This window comes from Carlito syrichta, unplaced genomic scaffold (genome assembly GCF_000164805.1).
Source record: "Carlito syrichta isolate Samal-C Ts95f unplaced genomic scaffold, Tarsius_syrichta-2.0.1 Scaffold120461, whole genome shotgun sequence".
Lineage (NCBI taxonomy): Eukaryota > Metazoa > Chordata > Mammalia > Primates > Tarsiidae > Carlito > Carlito syrichta.
Genome location: NW_007064557.1, coordinates 83,859 through 99,433, shown reverse-complemented (window position 1 = coordinate 99,433; position 15,575 = coordinate 83,859). Strand labels below are relative to the sequence as shown.

The window sequence follows — 15,575 nt, the reverse complement described above, 5'->3', positions numbered from 1 at the left end:
CTTCCTCCCCTCAGAATTATTCTGAGCTTCATCCATGTCATGTATCAATCGTTCATTACCTTCTGTTGTTGAGAAGTATTCCATTCTTCTGTTGATGGACATTTGGTTGTTTCTCCTTTTGAGTTATTACAAATAAAGCTGCTATGAACATTCATGTGCATTTCTGTGTATGGGAATGTATATTTCCTTTTTTTCTTGGGTAAATACCTAGGAGTGGACCATAACTGGGTCATATGGTAGGTATATATTTAACTTTTTAAGAAACTGCCAAACTGTTTTCCAAAGTGGTTACACCATTTTACATTCCCATCCACGGGGTGTGAGTCTCAGTTGCTCCCCACCTCACTAACGCTGGCTGTGACTTAGACATTCAAATAGGTGTGGAGTGGTGTCTCATGATTTTAATTTGCATTTTCCTAGTGACTAATAATGTCGAGCATCTTTTCATGTGTTTGCCATCTGCATATCTTCTTTGGTAAAGTGTCTGATTAAAACATTTGCCCATTTTTTTCATCGAGATGTTTATTTTCCTACTACCAAATTTTGAAAATTGTTTATATATTCTGGATTCAAGTATTTTATGGCTTTCAGTAATTCCCAATGATTTGTTACTAGTATATAGAAATACCATTAGTTTTTTTATATCGACTTTGTATCTTGTAACTTTTCTGAACTCATTACTCTGATATTTTTGGACAATTCCCTCAGATTTCCCCATGTGCCTTTTCCCTTTGCTCACTTTTGTTTTCTTTTGCTGAAATCTTTTTCTGAATTCATATAGTGATCATATCATCTGCAAATAAAGACAGTTTTACTTCTATCTGGATACCCTTCCTTCCTTCCTTCCTTCCTTCCTTCCTTCCTTCCTTCCTTCCTTCCTTCCGTCCTTCCGTCCTTCCTTCCCCAGTTAGAACCTTTATACTTCATACTTCCTACTGAATAAAAGTGGACATCCTTGCCTTGTTCCTCTTAGAGAGAAAGCATTCAGCCTTTCACCATTCAGTATGGTGGTACCTGGAGATTTCTTACAGATACCCTTTCTCAGATTGAGAAAGTTCTTTTCTTTCCTGAGTTGGAGTCTCACTCTGTCACCCAGGCTGAAGTGCAGTGGCACGCTTACGGGCACCCCAGCATGGACCTGCTGGGCTCTGGTAATTCTTCCACTTCAGCCTTCCAAGTATCTGAAACTACAGGCATGCACCACCACGCCCAGCTAATTTTTTTTTTTTGATTTATTGTAGAGAAGAGGTCTCACCTAGCTGCCCAAGCTGGTCTCAAACCCTGGGCTCAGGCAGTCCTTTCACCTTAGTATCCCAAAGTGCGGGGATTATAGGCGTGAGCCACCGCGCCTGGCTTTACCCAGCTCTTTTTTTTTTTTTTTGAGTTGGAGTCTCACTCTGTCACCTAGGCTGGAGTGCAGCGGCGCTCCTGGCCACCACAGCCTCGACCTGCTGGGCTCCACTATCCTTCCGCCTCAGCCTTCTAAGTAGTCAGAACTACAAGCGCGTGCTACTACGCCCGGCTATTTTTGATTTGTTGCAGAGATGAGGTCTCGAAATTGCCTGGGTGGGTCTCGAACCCGCAGACTCAGGCAATCCACTTACCTTGGCCTCCCAAAGTGCTGGGATTACAGGCTGAGCCACCGAGCCCAGCCCAGAAAATTCTTTTCTATTTCTAGTCTGAGAGATTTTAACCAGGAATGGATATTGAATTTTTGAAATAATTTTTCTGCACCTATTGCAATGACCATGTTTTTTTCTTTTTAGTATGTTAACATGATGAATTAATTGATTTATTTTTTCTAATATTACAACTTTGCATTATTGGAATAAAACCTACTCGGTCAAGGTGTATTATGTTTTTCACATATATTTTTAATATATCATTTATACTATTTTGGATATATCGGGTTAAATTAAATATTTATTTATTTATTTATTTTTGAGCCAGAGTCTTGTTCTGTCAACCAAGCTGGAGTATAGTGGCACAGTCATGGCTCACCACAACCTCAACCTCCCAAACTCAAGCGATCCTCTGCCTCAGTTCCCCAAGTAGCTGGGACTACAGGCACATGCCATCACACCTGGCTAATTTTTTATTTTTTGTAAAGATGAAGACTCACTGTGTTGCCTAGGCTGGTCTCAAACTCCTAAGCCTATGCAATCCTCCTGCCTCAGCCTCCCAAAGTGCTGGAATTACAAGTGTGATCCACCACACCTGGCCATATTATTAAATTTAATTTCACTTTTTAAAAACTTTTAGAAATAGGGCTTCCAAAATTTAAATTGTACATGTGACTTCCACTCTATTTCTTTTGGACAGGAACTTTACTACTCAAGATTCTGGAATAAGTCCAGAATTGAACATATTTGTATCTTTTTTTTTTTTGCTGCCTTTAGTTTCTTTTCTCCCATTCTCTCTCAAATTCATTCCAAGTAGGCTTTCATTTTCACTGTCAAACTGTTCTTTTTAAGGTCCTCACTGACTTCCATGTTGCTAAATTCAGTAAGGAGTTCTCTGTCCTCATCTGGACCCATCAACAGCATTTGATACAGCTGACTGTTTTCTCTTGACTTCTAGAATATCCAATTCATCTGGTATCCCCTGCCTCACGGCTGATCCTTCTTGATCTCCTTTGCTAGTTTATCCTCTTCACCTCCGTGCCCTAATGCTCATGTATTCCTGGGCACAATCCTTGGTCATCTTCTCTTTGTATACTCACCCTCTGGCAAATCTCAGTCTGCCTCGTGGCTTCCAGCTCCATCTTTTTTTTTTTTTTTTTTTCAGAGTCTCATTCTGTCACCCAGGCTGGAGTGCAGTGACACACTCATGGCCACTGCAGACTTGGTCTGCTGGGTTCAGGAGCTCCTTCCGCCTCAGCCTTCCAAGGAGCTGGAACCACAGGTGTGTGCCGCCACACCCTGCTAATTTTTTTGGTTTATTGTAGAGATGAGGTCTCGCCAAGTTGCCCAGGCTGGTATTGAACCCCTGGGCTCAGGCAATCCTCTCACCTCGACCTCCCCAATTGCTGGGATTATAGGTATGAGCCACTACGCCTGGCCACCAGTTCCATCTTTTTTTTTTTTTTTTTGAATTGGAGTCTCACTCTGTTGCCCAGGCTGAAGTGCAGTGGCACATTCATGGCCACTGCAGCCTCAACCTGCTGCACTCAGGTGATCCTTCCATCTCAGCCTTCCAAGTAGCTGAAACTACAAGCATGCACCACCATGCCTGGCTAATTTTTGGACTTACTGTAGAGATGAGGTCTCTCCAAGTTTCTCAGGCAATCCCCTCACCTCAGCCTCCCAAAGTGTTGGGATTATAGGCGTGAGCCACCACAGCCGGCCAGCTCCATCTTTATGTCACATTATGTCTTCAGTCCAGAGACAGACCTGTCTAACTCTCTACTCAGAGTCTATATTCAGAAGTTGAATAGATGTCTCAAATTTTAAAATTCCCCAAACCTGCTCCACCCAGAGTTTTCGCCTTCTCAGTTCACGATAACCCCCATCTTTCCAGATGCTCAGCCAGAAACCTGGGAATTAACCTATATCTTCATAATATATCCAGAATTCAAAGAATTTTTTTTTACAACCCCCGAAATCACTGTGTCTCTTATTTGAATTACTCCACTTGTCTTTTTTTTCTTTGGAGTTGGAGTCTCACTCTGTCACCTTGACCTGCTGGGCTCAGGTGATCTTCTGCCTCAGCCTTCCAAGTAGCTGGAGCCACAGGTATGCACCACCACACTCCACTAATTTTTAAATTTATTGTAGAGACGAGGTTTCGCCAAGTTGTCCTGACTGGTCTTGAACCCCTGGGCTCAGGCAAACCTCTCACCTCTGCCACCCAAAGTTCTGGGATCATAGACGTGAGCCACTATCCCAGTTTCCACTTGTCTTCTAATGCTTAACTTTTTGCCCTTCCCACTTTGCTTTTCTTCATCCTATCCTAATAGCACAGCTAGAGTCATCCTTTTAAAATATAAAACATGTCAGGCGTGGTGGCTCACACCTATAATCCTAGCACTTTGGGAGACCGAGGTGAGGGGATTGCCTGAGCCCATGGGTTCGAGACAAGCCTGGGCAACTTGATGAGACCTCATCTCTACAATAATTCCAAAATAAATAAGTAAATAAGCCAGGCATCATAGTGCACGTCTGTAGTTCCAGCTACTTGGAAGGCTGAGGCAGGAGGATCACCTGAACCCAGCAGGTCGAGGCTGCGGTGGCCGTGAGCATGCCACTACCCTCCAGTCTGGGCGACAGAGACTTCGACTCAAAAAAAAACTTGTATATAAGACACATCATGCCGGGTTCAGTGGCTCAACCTGTAATCTCAGCGCTTTGGGAGGCCGAGGTGAGTGGATTGCCTGAGCCCGCGGGTTCAAGACCCGCCTGGGCAACTTGGTGAGACCTCATCTCTACAACAAATCAAAAATTAGCCAGGCATGGTAGCGCGCACCTGTAGTTCCAGCTGCTTGGAAGGCTGAGGCAGAAGGATCGCCGGAGCCCAGCAGGTTGAGGCTGTGGTGGCCAGGAGCAGCCACTGCACTCCAGTCTGGACGACAGAGTGAGACTCCAACTCAAAAAAAATAAAAAATAAATAAGTAAAACACATCATGTGTCTCCCACTTAAAGCCATTGGCTCCCCATTTTTGCAGAGTAAAAGCCAAGTCCTTAGTATGGTTTACAAAGCATTGACAGTGCTGTTTCCCAGACAGACCAGTGTGCTGCCACCCTAAGGTCTTTGTTCTTCTTTCCCTCAATCTAGGACTTCTCAAGGAGGCCTTAGAATTACTTAGAATTACAGTCCTCCCTGCCCTCCTCTGCCTGACACTCACAATACCTATCCCTATGTTCACACAATCTGACCTGGGGGAACCTCCAACTGTTCTTCCTAGTGGCTGTACTAGTTTGCATTCCTACCAGAAGTGTATAAGAATTCTCTTTCGGCCGGGCTCGGTGGCTCAGCCTGTAATCTCAGCACTTTGGGAGGCCGAGGCGAGTGGACTGCCTGAGCCTGAGGGTTCAAGACCAGCCTGGGCAACTTGGCAAGACCTCTTCTCTGCAATAAATCAAAAAATTAATCGGGCATGATGGCGTGTGCCTGTGGTTTGGGCTACTTGGAAAGCTGAGGCGGAAGGATTGCCTGAGCCCAGCAGGTTGAGGCTTGAGTGGCCATGAGCTTGCCACTGCTCTCCAGCCTGGGCAATAGAGTGAGACTCCAGTTCAAAAAAAAGAAAGAATTCTCTTTCATGGCATCCTCACCAGCATTTGTTGTTTTTTTTCTTTTTTGATAATATCTGTCCTAACTGATAATATCTATCCTAAGATGATACCTCACTATGGTTTGAATTTGTATTTCTTTGATGACTAGTGATTTTGAGTATTTTTTTCATATATGTGTTGACCATCAGTATGTCTTCTTTTAAGAAATATCTATTCAGATCATGTAGAGTTTTCGTCGTTTTTTGGGGGGGAGGCTGTTTAGATGTTTCGATTCCTTGTATATTCTGGATATTAATCCCCTGTCAGTTGAGTAATTTGCAAATATTTTCTCCCATTCTGTAGGTTGTCTTTTCACTCTGTTGATTGCTTGCTTCCTTTGTTGTGCAGAAGCTTTGAACATTCTTGTACCTGTCTTTTTTGTGATCTATGCCTTCATTTTTCTTCAGTTCTCTTGGGGGCTGGGTATAGGAGTCGGCATATATATAACATTTATTAATAAGCCGCCAAGTCGTTTTCTCAAGCTTTTCCCTCTCACCAGGGAATTCTGCCTACTCAACATCTTCACCCGCATTTGTAATTGTCAGCCTTTATAATTTTAGTGTAAAATTTTCTGCTGTAGGAAAACTAATGAAAGCAGGAGTATCATCAGGAAGGACTCATCTCTTCAGGCCTTGGGTCCTCTATTTTCACTGCATAAGAAGTGTCCACCAGGCCAGGCGTGGTAGCTCAAGCCTGTAATCCCAGCAGTTTGGGAGGCTGAGGTGAGCGGATTGTCTGAGTCCACGGTTCAAGAACAGCCTGGGCAACTTGGCAAGACCTCATCTCTACATAAAAATCAAAAAATTAGCCGGATGTGGTAGCACACACCTGTAGTTTCAGCTACTTGGAAGCCTGAGGTGGAAGGATCGCCTGAACCCAACAGGTTGACGCTGGGTTGGCCATGGGCGTGCCACTGCACTCCAGCCTGGACGACAAAGTGAGACTGCAACTCAAAAAAAAAAATGTCCCCCAGTGAAATGTAGGGTAGCAGAAAACCTGGAATGGGTATCTAACTGAGCCTCCTAATCACTGAGATACCTTCAACCACAATATCTTGCCGGACAGCAAGTCCTCAGAACTATATCTGGGAATCTTTCCTTCATTATATGTGAATGTGGGTTTAAGGAGAAATTTATCTCATTTCCTTAGGGTTTCCCTGTTATATTAAGATATATGTTGAAAATATTCACTTAGAATAATTTCTTCTAATGAAGTGCCTTATACTAACTAAAATTGGCTCTAGACTAGGATAGGCCTAAGTTTGCATCTTGTCTTGACTACTTTCTGTGTGGCCTTGGGAAGTTTAATTCTTCCCAGCATTCGTGTGGGCATAATACCCACCTCCTAGAATTATCATGAAGCTTAAATAAGACAATGAAATGTATATCAAGCAACTAGCATATGGTGTATGCTTAAGGATTAGTAGACTTGTGTGTGTGTGTGTGTGTGTGTGTGTGTGTGTGTGTGTGTGTGTTGGAGTTTCACTCTGTTGCCCAGGCTGGAGTGCAGTGGCATGCTCAAAACCACCACAGCCTTGACCTGCTGGACTCAGTGATCCTTCCTCCTCAGCCTTCCAAGTAGCTAGAACTACAGCCACACATCACTACGCCCAGCTAATTTTTTGACTTATTATAGAGACAAGTTCTCACCAAGTTGCCCAGGCTGGCTCTCGAACACCTGGGCTCAGGCAGTCCTCTTACCTCTGCTTCCCAAAGTACTAGAATTACAAGCATGAGCCACCTTGCCCAGTTGACATTTTCTTATACCTTGAAGGATCAGAGTACATTTGAGTCCCCAAATCTTCTTGAGCTGTATTATCTTAAAAAATCAAAAAACTGGTTGAAATGACTGCCAGAAGTTTTGAAAGGACTGTGTTGCATTGTGTTTCTCAGCAAACACTGAACATATCCAGTCTCACTAATGCTTCACTAAATCTTCCTTAACTTTCTTGTTAACCTAAGGTTCTGTGTCCTAAAGACCTGTCCATTTATTCAACGACTATTTTTTGGTCTGTGATGTGTTTTTCCTTCATAATTCAGCCATGTTATCCCACAATATTTTACATGACATGTATGAGGAAAGATGGTCCAGAGCCTTCTGAGGCATAAAAGAGCAGAGACAAGGAGTGGAATGTGAGTTTTTTACATTTCTCATTGGGCTGTGTAGCTCCATGAAGCTAAGAACACGTCCCTCTCCAACTCCTGCAACTTGTTACAGTTCCAGGCCTGGAGCAGATTTCTCTCAGTGTGGGCTTTATGTGTAAGAACGAAGACCCTTAAGCAGAGGAGAAGACGCGTCCCTGGTTGCCTCCTATGAGGCTTTTATCTTGCAGTGAGTTTATTGAGCAGCAGCAGATCAATCTGAAGGTGGAAAATGTTTGCTTTGAAAACAATGAAACACCTAGCTCATGAGAAGCATTCATGATTGGCCGTTTGTGAGAGTGGATCATACACACTGGGTCATTCTTGTCATAGCCAACTAAACCAGAACCGAGAAGCCAGGGGCAAAGCACGCAGGGCACATAATATTGCTCCAAAAATGTAATTCTCTGCAGCCTGGCTGCTGAAACTGTCTGCAGTCACCTGAAGCCAGTTTTATCTGATGACTGCTGACTGTTTGCTGTGACTTTAAGACTAGCTTTGCTCACCTCCATCACTCACCAGCCAGAGTTCACTGGCTCCCCAAATCCTTACTAGTGCTAAAGACCTTTTTTGAAGAGGAATGCATAATATTTATCCTTTTTATTAAACCTCTAACCTTGTCGTTGTTTATGAGACATATCTAAGGCTACCTCATCTGCGTGTGTATCCCAAATCACAATTCTTTTTCCCCAGATAAAATGTTTTAATTTCAGAGATTTGTCTCTATATTTTATTTGATTTCCAAAAGCCTCAGATGAAGAAGAAAATTGGGCATATCCAGTCTTTTGCATTTATGACTGCTAGTCATGTTCCCATTCTTTGAGCCATCAAGGCTTGAAAATCAGTTAAAATATGTATATATTTAGCTATGTTTTATTATGTTATTATTATTTTTAACAGACAGGAACTTCCTGTGTTGCTCAGGCTAGCCTCAAACTCCTGGGCTCAAGCAATGCTCCTGCCTCAGCCTTCCGTGAAGCTGGGACTACATTTCTTAATAGCCATCTATGAGCTGTAATCATCCCTTTGGCGTCAGCAGAAGCACAGTTCCTTGTGGGACAGCACACCTTTGCTCTGAAGGGAAAGGAGAGACAGGTGATGCTGCAGGCAGGTGCTGATGGGGGGAGTTGTGGAGGAGAGAGCCAGAACGCAGATGGCTCCTGGCTAACGGATGTCAGGAGAGTGGTTTAGGAGCCCACAGCTGAGGGAGCCCAAGTCACAGGCTGAGGATGCAGCAGTGTGGTAGAAGGAGCCCAAGCCCTGGGCCGAGGAATGTGTCCGCATCCTACAGCTGCTGTGACAAGTGGCCACAAACCTAGTGACTTCAAACCACACACTTTTATTATCTTGCTGCTCTGCAGTTCAGAAGTCCAAAATAGACCACTGAGCCAAGCTCAAGGTGTTGGCAGGTCTGCGTTTCTTCTGGGGGCTGCAGGGAAGGATTGGTTTTCTTGCCTCTTCCAGCTTCTAGAAGCTGCTGTGTTCCTTGGCGTCTGACTCCTTCCTCTCTTCACAGCCAGCAGTTACATCACTATAGCCTCTGCTTCTCTAGTCACATCTCCTTCTGTGACTCTGGCCTCCCTGCCTCCCTGTTTCCCTCTTATAGTGGCTCTTGTAATTATATTGGGCCCACCCAGATAATGCAGGATAATCTCCCCATCTCAGGATTCTTAACTTAATCATGACTGCAAAGTGCCCTGCAACCTGGGGTCTTCGGCCTTCCGGACCCTGTCAACGTGAAGGCCTCTGAGGCTGGCTCCTGACAATTGTCTATCACATTTCTTGGAAGATCCTTATGTTTGACATGTCTTCTTTCTCTGTTTTTCTAGACTATTCAGCTTGACCCTGAAGAAACTCGTCATGCTGAAAGAAATGGACAAAGATCTTAACTCAGTGGTCATTGCTGTGAAGCTGCAGGTGAGTGGAGCAGGATTGCCTGTCCAGGGCCCAGGGAAGCCAGATCACCATTGCCTGCTGTGGGGGCTTCAGAAGTTCCTCTGGGGACCACCTCTTTCTTCCTTCACTTAGCACAACTGGGTGCAGTAGTGGAATGACAGTGACGCTCATGTGACCCACTGAGCCCCAGTTCTGCCTCTTAGTTAAGGCTCTCAATTTCTTTAAACCTTCCCTTTTTTTGTCTGAAGAACAGAAATGGCTCTTCCTGCATGGCCTAGCTAACAGGTTTAGAACGAAGATCAAGGGATACAGATGCTAAAGTGCTTTGTAAACTACTCGGAAATTACTAGGGTGGCTAGTGTTGGTTTCAGTCTTATTCCCAGGAATGCTAGGGCCGAGCAGATGCATGGGTTGGGGAAGCACTTTGGAGGTTTTCTAGAGGATGGGAGAAACTTACATAGATTGTTATTTCAGACTCAGCAGTTTACTTTCTTCCCCCCAATATTCTATTGTGCACTTAAAGACTCCGCAATTTAAGGTTTACTGGGGTATTTTGTCTTGTGGGTAAATCCCACATGTAACTCCTACACTTAACTCAGTATTTTCAAGGGGCCTAAAATAGTTCCCAAGCATGTGTACTCTAAATATTTCTGAATTTCAGAAAAGGAGAAGAGAGAAACTGAACTATAGAAGGGTTCAGGAATTTACCTGGTACCAGCCAATTACCAAGTGGCAGAGTGGGACTAGAAATTAAAGAGTGTGTAATTTACATATTCATTACACTCCATTACTAGACCTTCCTTAACTGGTAAATCCTTCCTACTGATGATACCCTGGAGCGGAATGAGATTCTGAAGTGCCTCTGCAGTCATTAAATAATGACTGAGGCAGGGCCTAGTGGCTCATGCCTGTAATCTCAACACTTTGAGAGACAAAAGTGGAAGGATCACTTGAGGGTAGGAGTTCAAGACCACCCTGGGTAACTTAGAAAGACCTCATCTCTATAAATTAATTAATTAAAATAATGACTGAATTCTTCAGCTTGGGGACAGTGTATTTATTGAATTTGTGTTCATTGAGAAAGAGCAAACTATATAGTAACTCCCCACTAACCAGAATATTTTGTTAACTAGCTCACCTATTTTATGCAGCTGTTTATTGTACTCATATTGCCTTTGTTAATCCACATCTTTAGCACTCACAGTTTGTGAATCATACTTTGAGGTCTTCAGGTCTCTTAGTGGGATAAATACATGATCTTAATTTAGTCCTCAAAACTTAAAATGTTTTAACCATTCCCTGTGAATTCCTGTGTGTCCCACCTTATATTCTAATTCCCTGTTTATTTTAATACATAATTCCTTCCAAATCTGTGAAACACTCCCAGACACTATGGGTTGGAAAAACAAGTGTGAGACGATGATGTGAAGTGGCAGCTGTTAGTGTCTCGTTCTCCTTTCCTGATTTTGCCCCATTTCTGGGTCACAGGAGATGCTCCTGTTTTCAGGAATTGTCTCCTTTGCTAAAGGCTGTTGCTTTCCTGTGTAAACACTGTTGGGATGGTTCTGAAAGTTCCCTGCTGCTTTTGTCTTCCTTGCAGTTAAAAGCTTTTACCCAAAGAAATCGTTTCTTTTATTTCCTGATTAAATATTTAACATTCTGTGAAATTTTAATTTATACCACAAACTAGAAATATCCTGAATTTTTTATCACTCTACTTCCGAGCAGAAAGTGATTACAGATGTTATTGCATTCATTTATTCAGTCACTTAATTTATGCACTCATGTAATGAATACTTACTGAGCATCTGTTATGTGCCAAACATTGTTCTAGACACAGGGGATATAGCAGTGAACAAAGCAGACAAAAACCCCTGCCTTTGAGGAGCTTCATGTTCTAGGAGAGCCGCAGTTCCCAAAATGAGGTCCACAAACCCTCAGGTCCCTAAGACACTTTCAGGGGGTGCAGGAGGTCAAAGCCACGTTCATGATAATACTGTGGCATTATTTGCCTTTCTCCTGTGTGGCCGTTTGCACTGAAGGTGCCAGAGCAACAGTGTATAAAGCTGCTGGCCCCTCAAGCACAAACACACCAGGATGCACCAGTGGCCATTGTATTATTAACCACCACATGTGAGAAGTAAGTTTCACTTCAGAATGTCTTTGAGGAAGCAGAATGTCTTTGAGGAGTCAATTTATTCTGACTCAGCTCTTGAGTACACATCTTTCTCATATCACGTGTGATGAGATGGGAAGATGCTTAAAACGCTTCTGTGTCACAGCAAAGCATGACGTCTGTCTTGTGGACAAGGGCTTGTGTGATGGAGATGGGAACCACAGGAGCTGCTTTTTTCATGGCACACTGTTTTTTGTTTTGTTTTGTTTTTTGAGCCAGGGTCTCATTCTGTTGCCCAGGCAGTGGCATGATCACATCTCACTGCGGCCTCAAACTCCTGGGCTCAGGCAATCCTTACACCTCATCCTACCAAGTAACAGGCACACCCCACCACGCCCAGCTAATTTTTTGTAGAGATGAGGTCTTTCTTTGTTGCCCAGGCTGGTCTCAAACTTTGGACTCAAGCAATCCTTCCCCTCAGGCTCCCAAAGTGCTGGGATTACAGGTGTGAGGCACCATGCCCAGCCCAATGGAACACCATTTTTCTTTTTTTTTTTTGTCAGATTTTTAAAATAACCTTTATTTCTTAAAAGTTAATATTTGCATTATAGGAAACTGAAAAACACAAGAAGCAAAGAACAAAGTCATCCACAATCACAAGCAGTTTATAGTTTGACATTCCCTTCTCGGTCCTCTGTGCATAGACACAACAGCCAATTTCATGGGATTGAGATCGTACAGTATGTATCATGCTTTTTCACACATCATGAATATTTACCAATTCAAAATCCCAAAGCTATATGAGTATTTTGATAACCAAGACTACACGGAACACCATTTTTCAATTGAAAGAAGAACTTGTAGACAAACTGTTATTCAGACTCAGGTATTTGGAAAGTGTTTTCTTGAAAATGAAAGCTAGTCTTTTGCTTCAAGGAAATCAACTTGTTGCCAGTGAACTTTTAAGTGAAAATTAGAATTTTGAAAAGCTTATCTCTGTCACTGTAAGCTTAACAGCTTCCTAATTCTTTTTTTTTTTTTTTTTTTGAGTCAGAGTCTCACTGTTGCCCAGGCTGCAGTACAGCCTCGACCTTCTGGGCTCAGGGAGATCCTACCACGTCAGCCTTCCAAGTAGCTAGAACTACCGGCACACACCACCATGCCTGGCTAATTTTTTGATTTATTGTAGAGATGAGGTCTTGCCAAGTTGCCCAGGCTGGTCTCGAACCCTGGGCTCAGGCAATCCAAAAGTGCCAAAAATCTTGACCTCCCAAAGTGCTGGGATTACAGGCTTGAAACAGAAAGCACCTGGCCAGCTTTCTGTTTCTTAAAGACTTTTCTGAAGAGATCAGAGATACTGTTTAATGATTTTGAATTTTTTATGTCATATAATGAAATGTATAACATTTGGAGGATTTTCATAATTAAGTGAACCAATGTTTTCCAAATAACCAAAGCATGAACTTACAAAATCATGCTGGAAAGATCTAATCAAAGAACAAAATAGACCAATGGGTTGGATTTTATTTTTAACTTTTTATTTTGAAATAATTTTAAATGTATAGAGCTACAGAGATAGTCCAGAGAGTTTCTTCTGTATGTACCCCTCATTTGGCTTCTCCCAGTGGATAACATTTTCCCTAACCATAGTACATTTATCAAAACTAAGAAATTATCATTGGTACAATACTAGTAACTAAATTATAGACCTCAGATTTTCTAGTTTTTCCATTAATGTCCCTTTTCTGTTAATTAATTGACTTTTAATACATAGTACAAAAACCTTACTGATGTGGTTTAGAATTCTATTTTGCAACTAAACTTTAAGAAACTACCACTTAAAGAGTCTTGATGTAGTATCAAATAAAACTATTCCACAATTATCTGAAAAGGCTGTTAAAATGCTCCTCTGTTTCCCAGCTATGTATCTCTTTGAATCTGGATTTTTTTTCATATACTCAACCAAAATATTTTGCAACAATTGGATACAGAAACAGGTATGATAATCCAGCTGTCTTTTATTAAGCCATTCATTAAAAAGATCTGCAGAAATGTAAAACTATGCCATCTCCCCCATACACTGTTGTTGGGAATGTAGAATAGTGCAGCAACTTTGGAAAACATTCTGGCAGTTTCTCAGAAGATTAAACACAGAGTTACCATATGACCTAGCGATTCTGCACCTAGGTAAGTACCCAAGAGAAATGAAAGCACTTGAGATCTAGCATGCAGATGTTCATAACAGCATTATTCACTGTAGCTAAAAAGTAGAAACAACCCAAGTCCATCAATTGATACATAGATAAATAAAATGTGGTATATTCATATAGTCAACTATTATTTGGCAATGAAAAAGCACAAAGTCTAGTGGTGCTACAACATGGATGACCCTTGAAACCATGATGCTAAGTGAAAGAAGCAAGACACAACAGACCACATGGTGTATGATTCCATCTATATGAAATGTCCAGAATAGGCAAATCCCTAGAGCCAGAAAGTATATTGGCTGTCAGGGGCAAAGGGTGGAGGATGGGCAGGTTAGGAAGGGTGACAGCTAAAGAATGTGGGGTTTCCTTGTGGAGTGATGAGAGTGTCCTGACACTAACTGTAGTAATGGTCACACAACTCTGAATATGCTTAAAGCTATTGAATTGTATGCTTTAAATAAGTGAATTGTATGGTATTTGAATTATATCCCAATAAAGCTGTTATTTTATAAAACTTCTCAATAAATTATTTTTGTTTTGGAAAATATTTTTATTTTAAAAAGTTGATTTTTAAACACATAAAAGGTCTATTATTGTTAATAAATATTTTAAAGTATCTTTTAATTCCTAATAGGGTGGGTATTGATAGATACATTGACATAAGCAAAAGCAATTTGGGATCCTTAATAATTTTTAAGAGTGTTAAAAAGGTCCTGAGACCAAAAATTTGGGAATTATTGTAGTAGAAGGAAAGAGACAATAAACAAATAAGAAAATTATAGACTGGGTTTGGTGACTCAGCCTGGGAGACCGAGGTGAGCGGATTGCCTGAGCTCACGGGTTCGAGACCAGTCCAGGCAACCTGGCGAGACCTCGTCTCTAAAATAAATCAAAAAATTAGCTGGGGATGGTAGCACACACCTATATTTCAGCTATTTGGAAGGCTGAGGCGAAAAGATTGCCAGAACCCAGCATGTCGACGCTGGGGTGACCGTGAGTGTGCCACTGCAATTCAGCCCAGACAATGAAGTGAGACTCCAACTCAAAAAAAAAAAAAAGTTATAACGGGGCTTGGTGGCTCAGTCTGTAATCCCGTGCTTTGGGAGGCTGAGGTGAGTAGATTGTCTGAGCCTGCAGGTTCGGGACCTGCGTGGGCAACTTGGCGAGACCTCATCTCTACAATAAATCAAAAATTAGCCAGGCGTGGTAGCACCTGCCTGTAGTTCCAGCTACTTAGAAGGCTGAGGTGGAAGAATTGCCGGAGCCTAGCAGGTCAAGGCTGCGGTGGCCGGGAGCGTGCCACTGCACTCCAGTCTGGGCGACAGAGTGAGAGTCCAACTCAAAAAAAATAAAAATAAAATAAAATAAGTTATATTCAGGCATTCCTTGAGATCTCATCTATTCCTGAAAAGATACTGGATGGAAGAAGCCGATATTTCATGATTTAAATGGGAAAAATAACAATGTATTTCAGACATCCAAGAAACACTAGCCAGTTTTCTCAACTATCACTACAATGCTCTTAAATATCTGTATAAAACTCCACCAATAATTTTTAATTTATAAAAACATTTAGAACACCAGTACCTAATTTGTGTGTGTGTCAGGATTTACTCTGTCACCCAGCGTGGAGTGCAGTGGCATGATCATGGCTCACCACAGCCTCAATCCTCTGGGCTCAGGTGATCCTCCTACTTCAGCAGCCTCTTAAGTAGCTGGGACTATAGGTGCACACCACCATACCCAGCTGATTTTGTGTGTGTGTGTACAAATGAGGTGTCCTAATGTTACCCAGGCTGGTCTCAAACTCCTGGACTCAAGCAGTCCTCTTGCCTCAGCCTCCCAAAGCGCTGGGATTACAGGCATGAGTCACTGTGCCCAGCCAATAACCTAATTTTTAACACAGTAATACTTAACTAGTTGATATTGTTATGTGCTGTAATGA

The 15,575-nt window shown here is 42.3% G+C and overlaps 1 protein-coding gene across 1 annotated transcript in view; it reads left to right on the top strand.

Moving 5' to 3' along the window:
• Positions 1-9,242: 9,242 nt before the first annotated feature.
• PACS1 (phosphofurin acidic cluster sorting protein 1) overlaps positions 9,243-15,575 on the top strand; it is a 51,743-nt gene continuing 45,410 nt past the window's right edge. Inside the window, exon 1 of the mRNA XM_008048008.1 lies at positions 9,243-9,328. Within this exon, the coding sequence (XP_008046199.1) occupies positions 9,272-9,328 (57 nt within the window). The 5' untranslated portion in view covers positions 9,243-9,271. The remainder of the gene's footprint in view (positions 9,329-15,575) is intronic.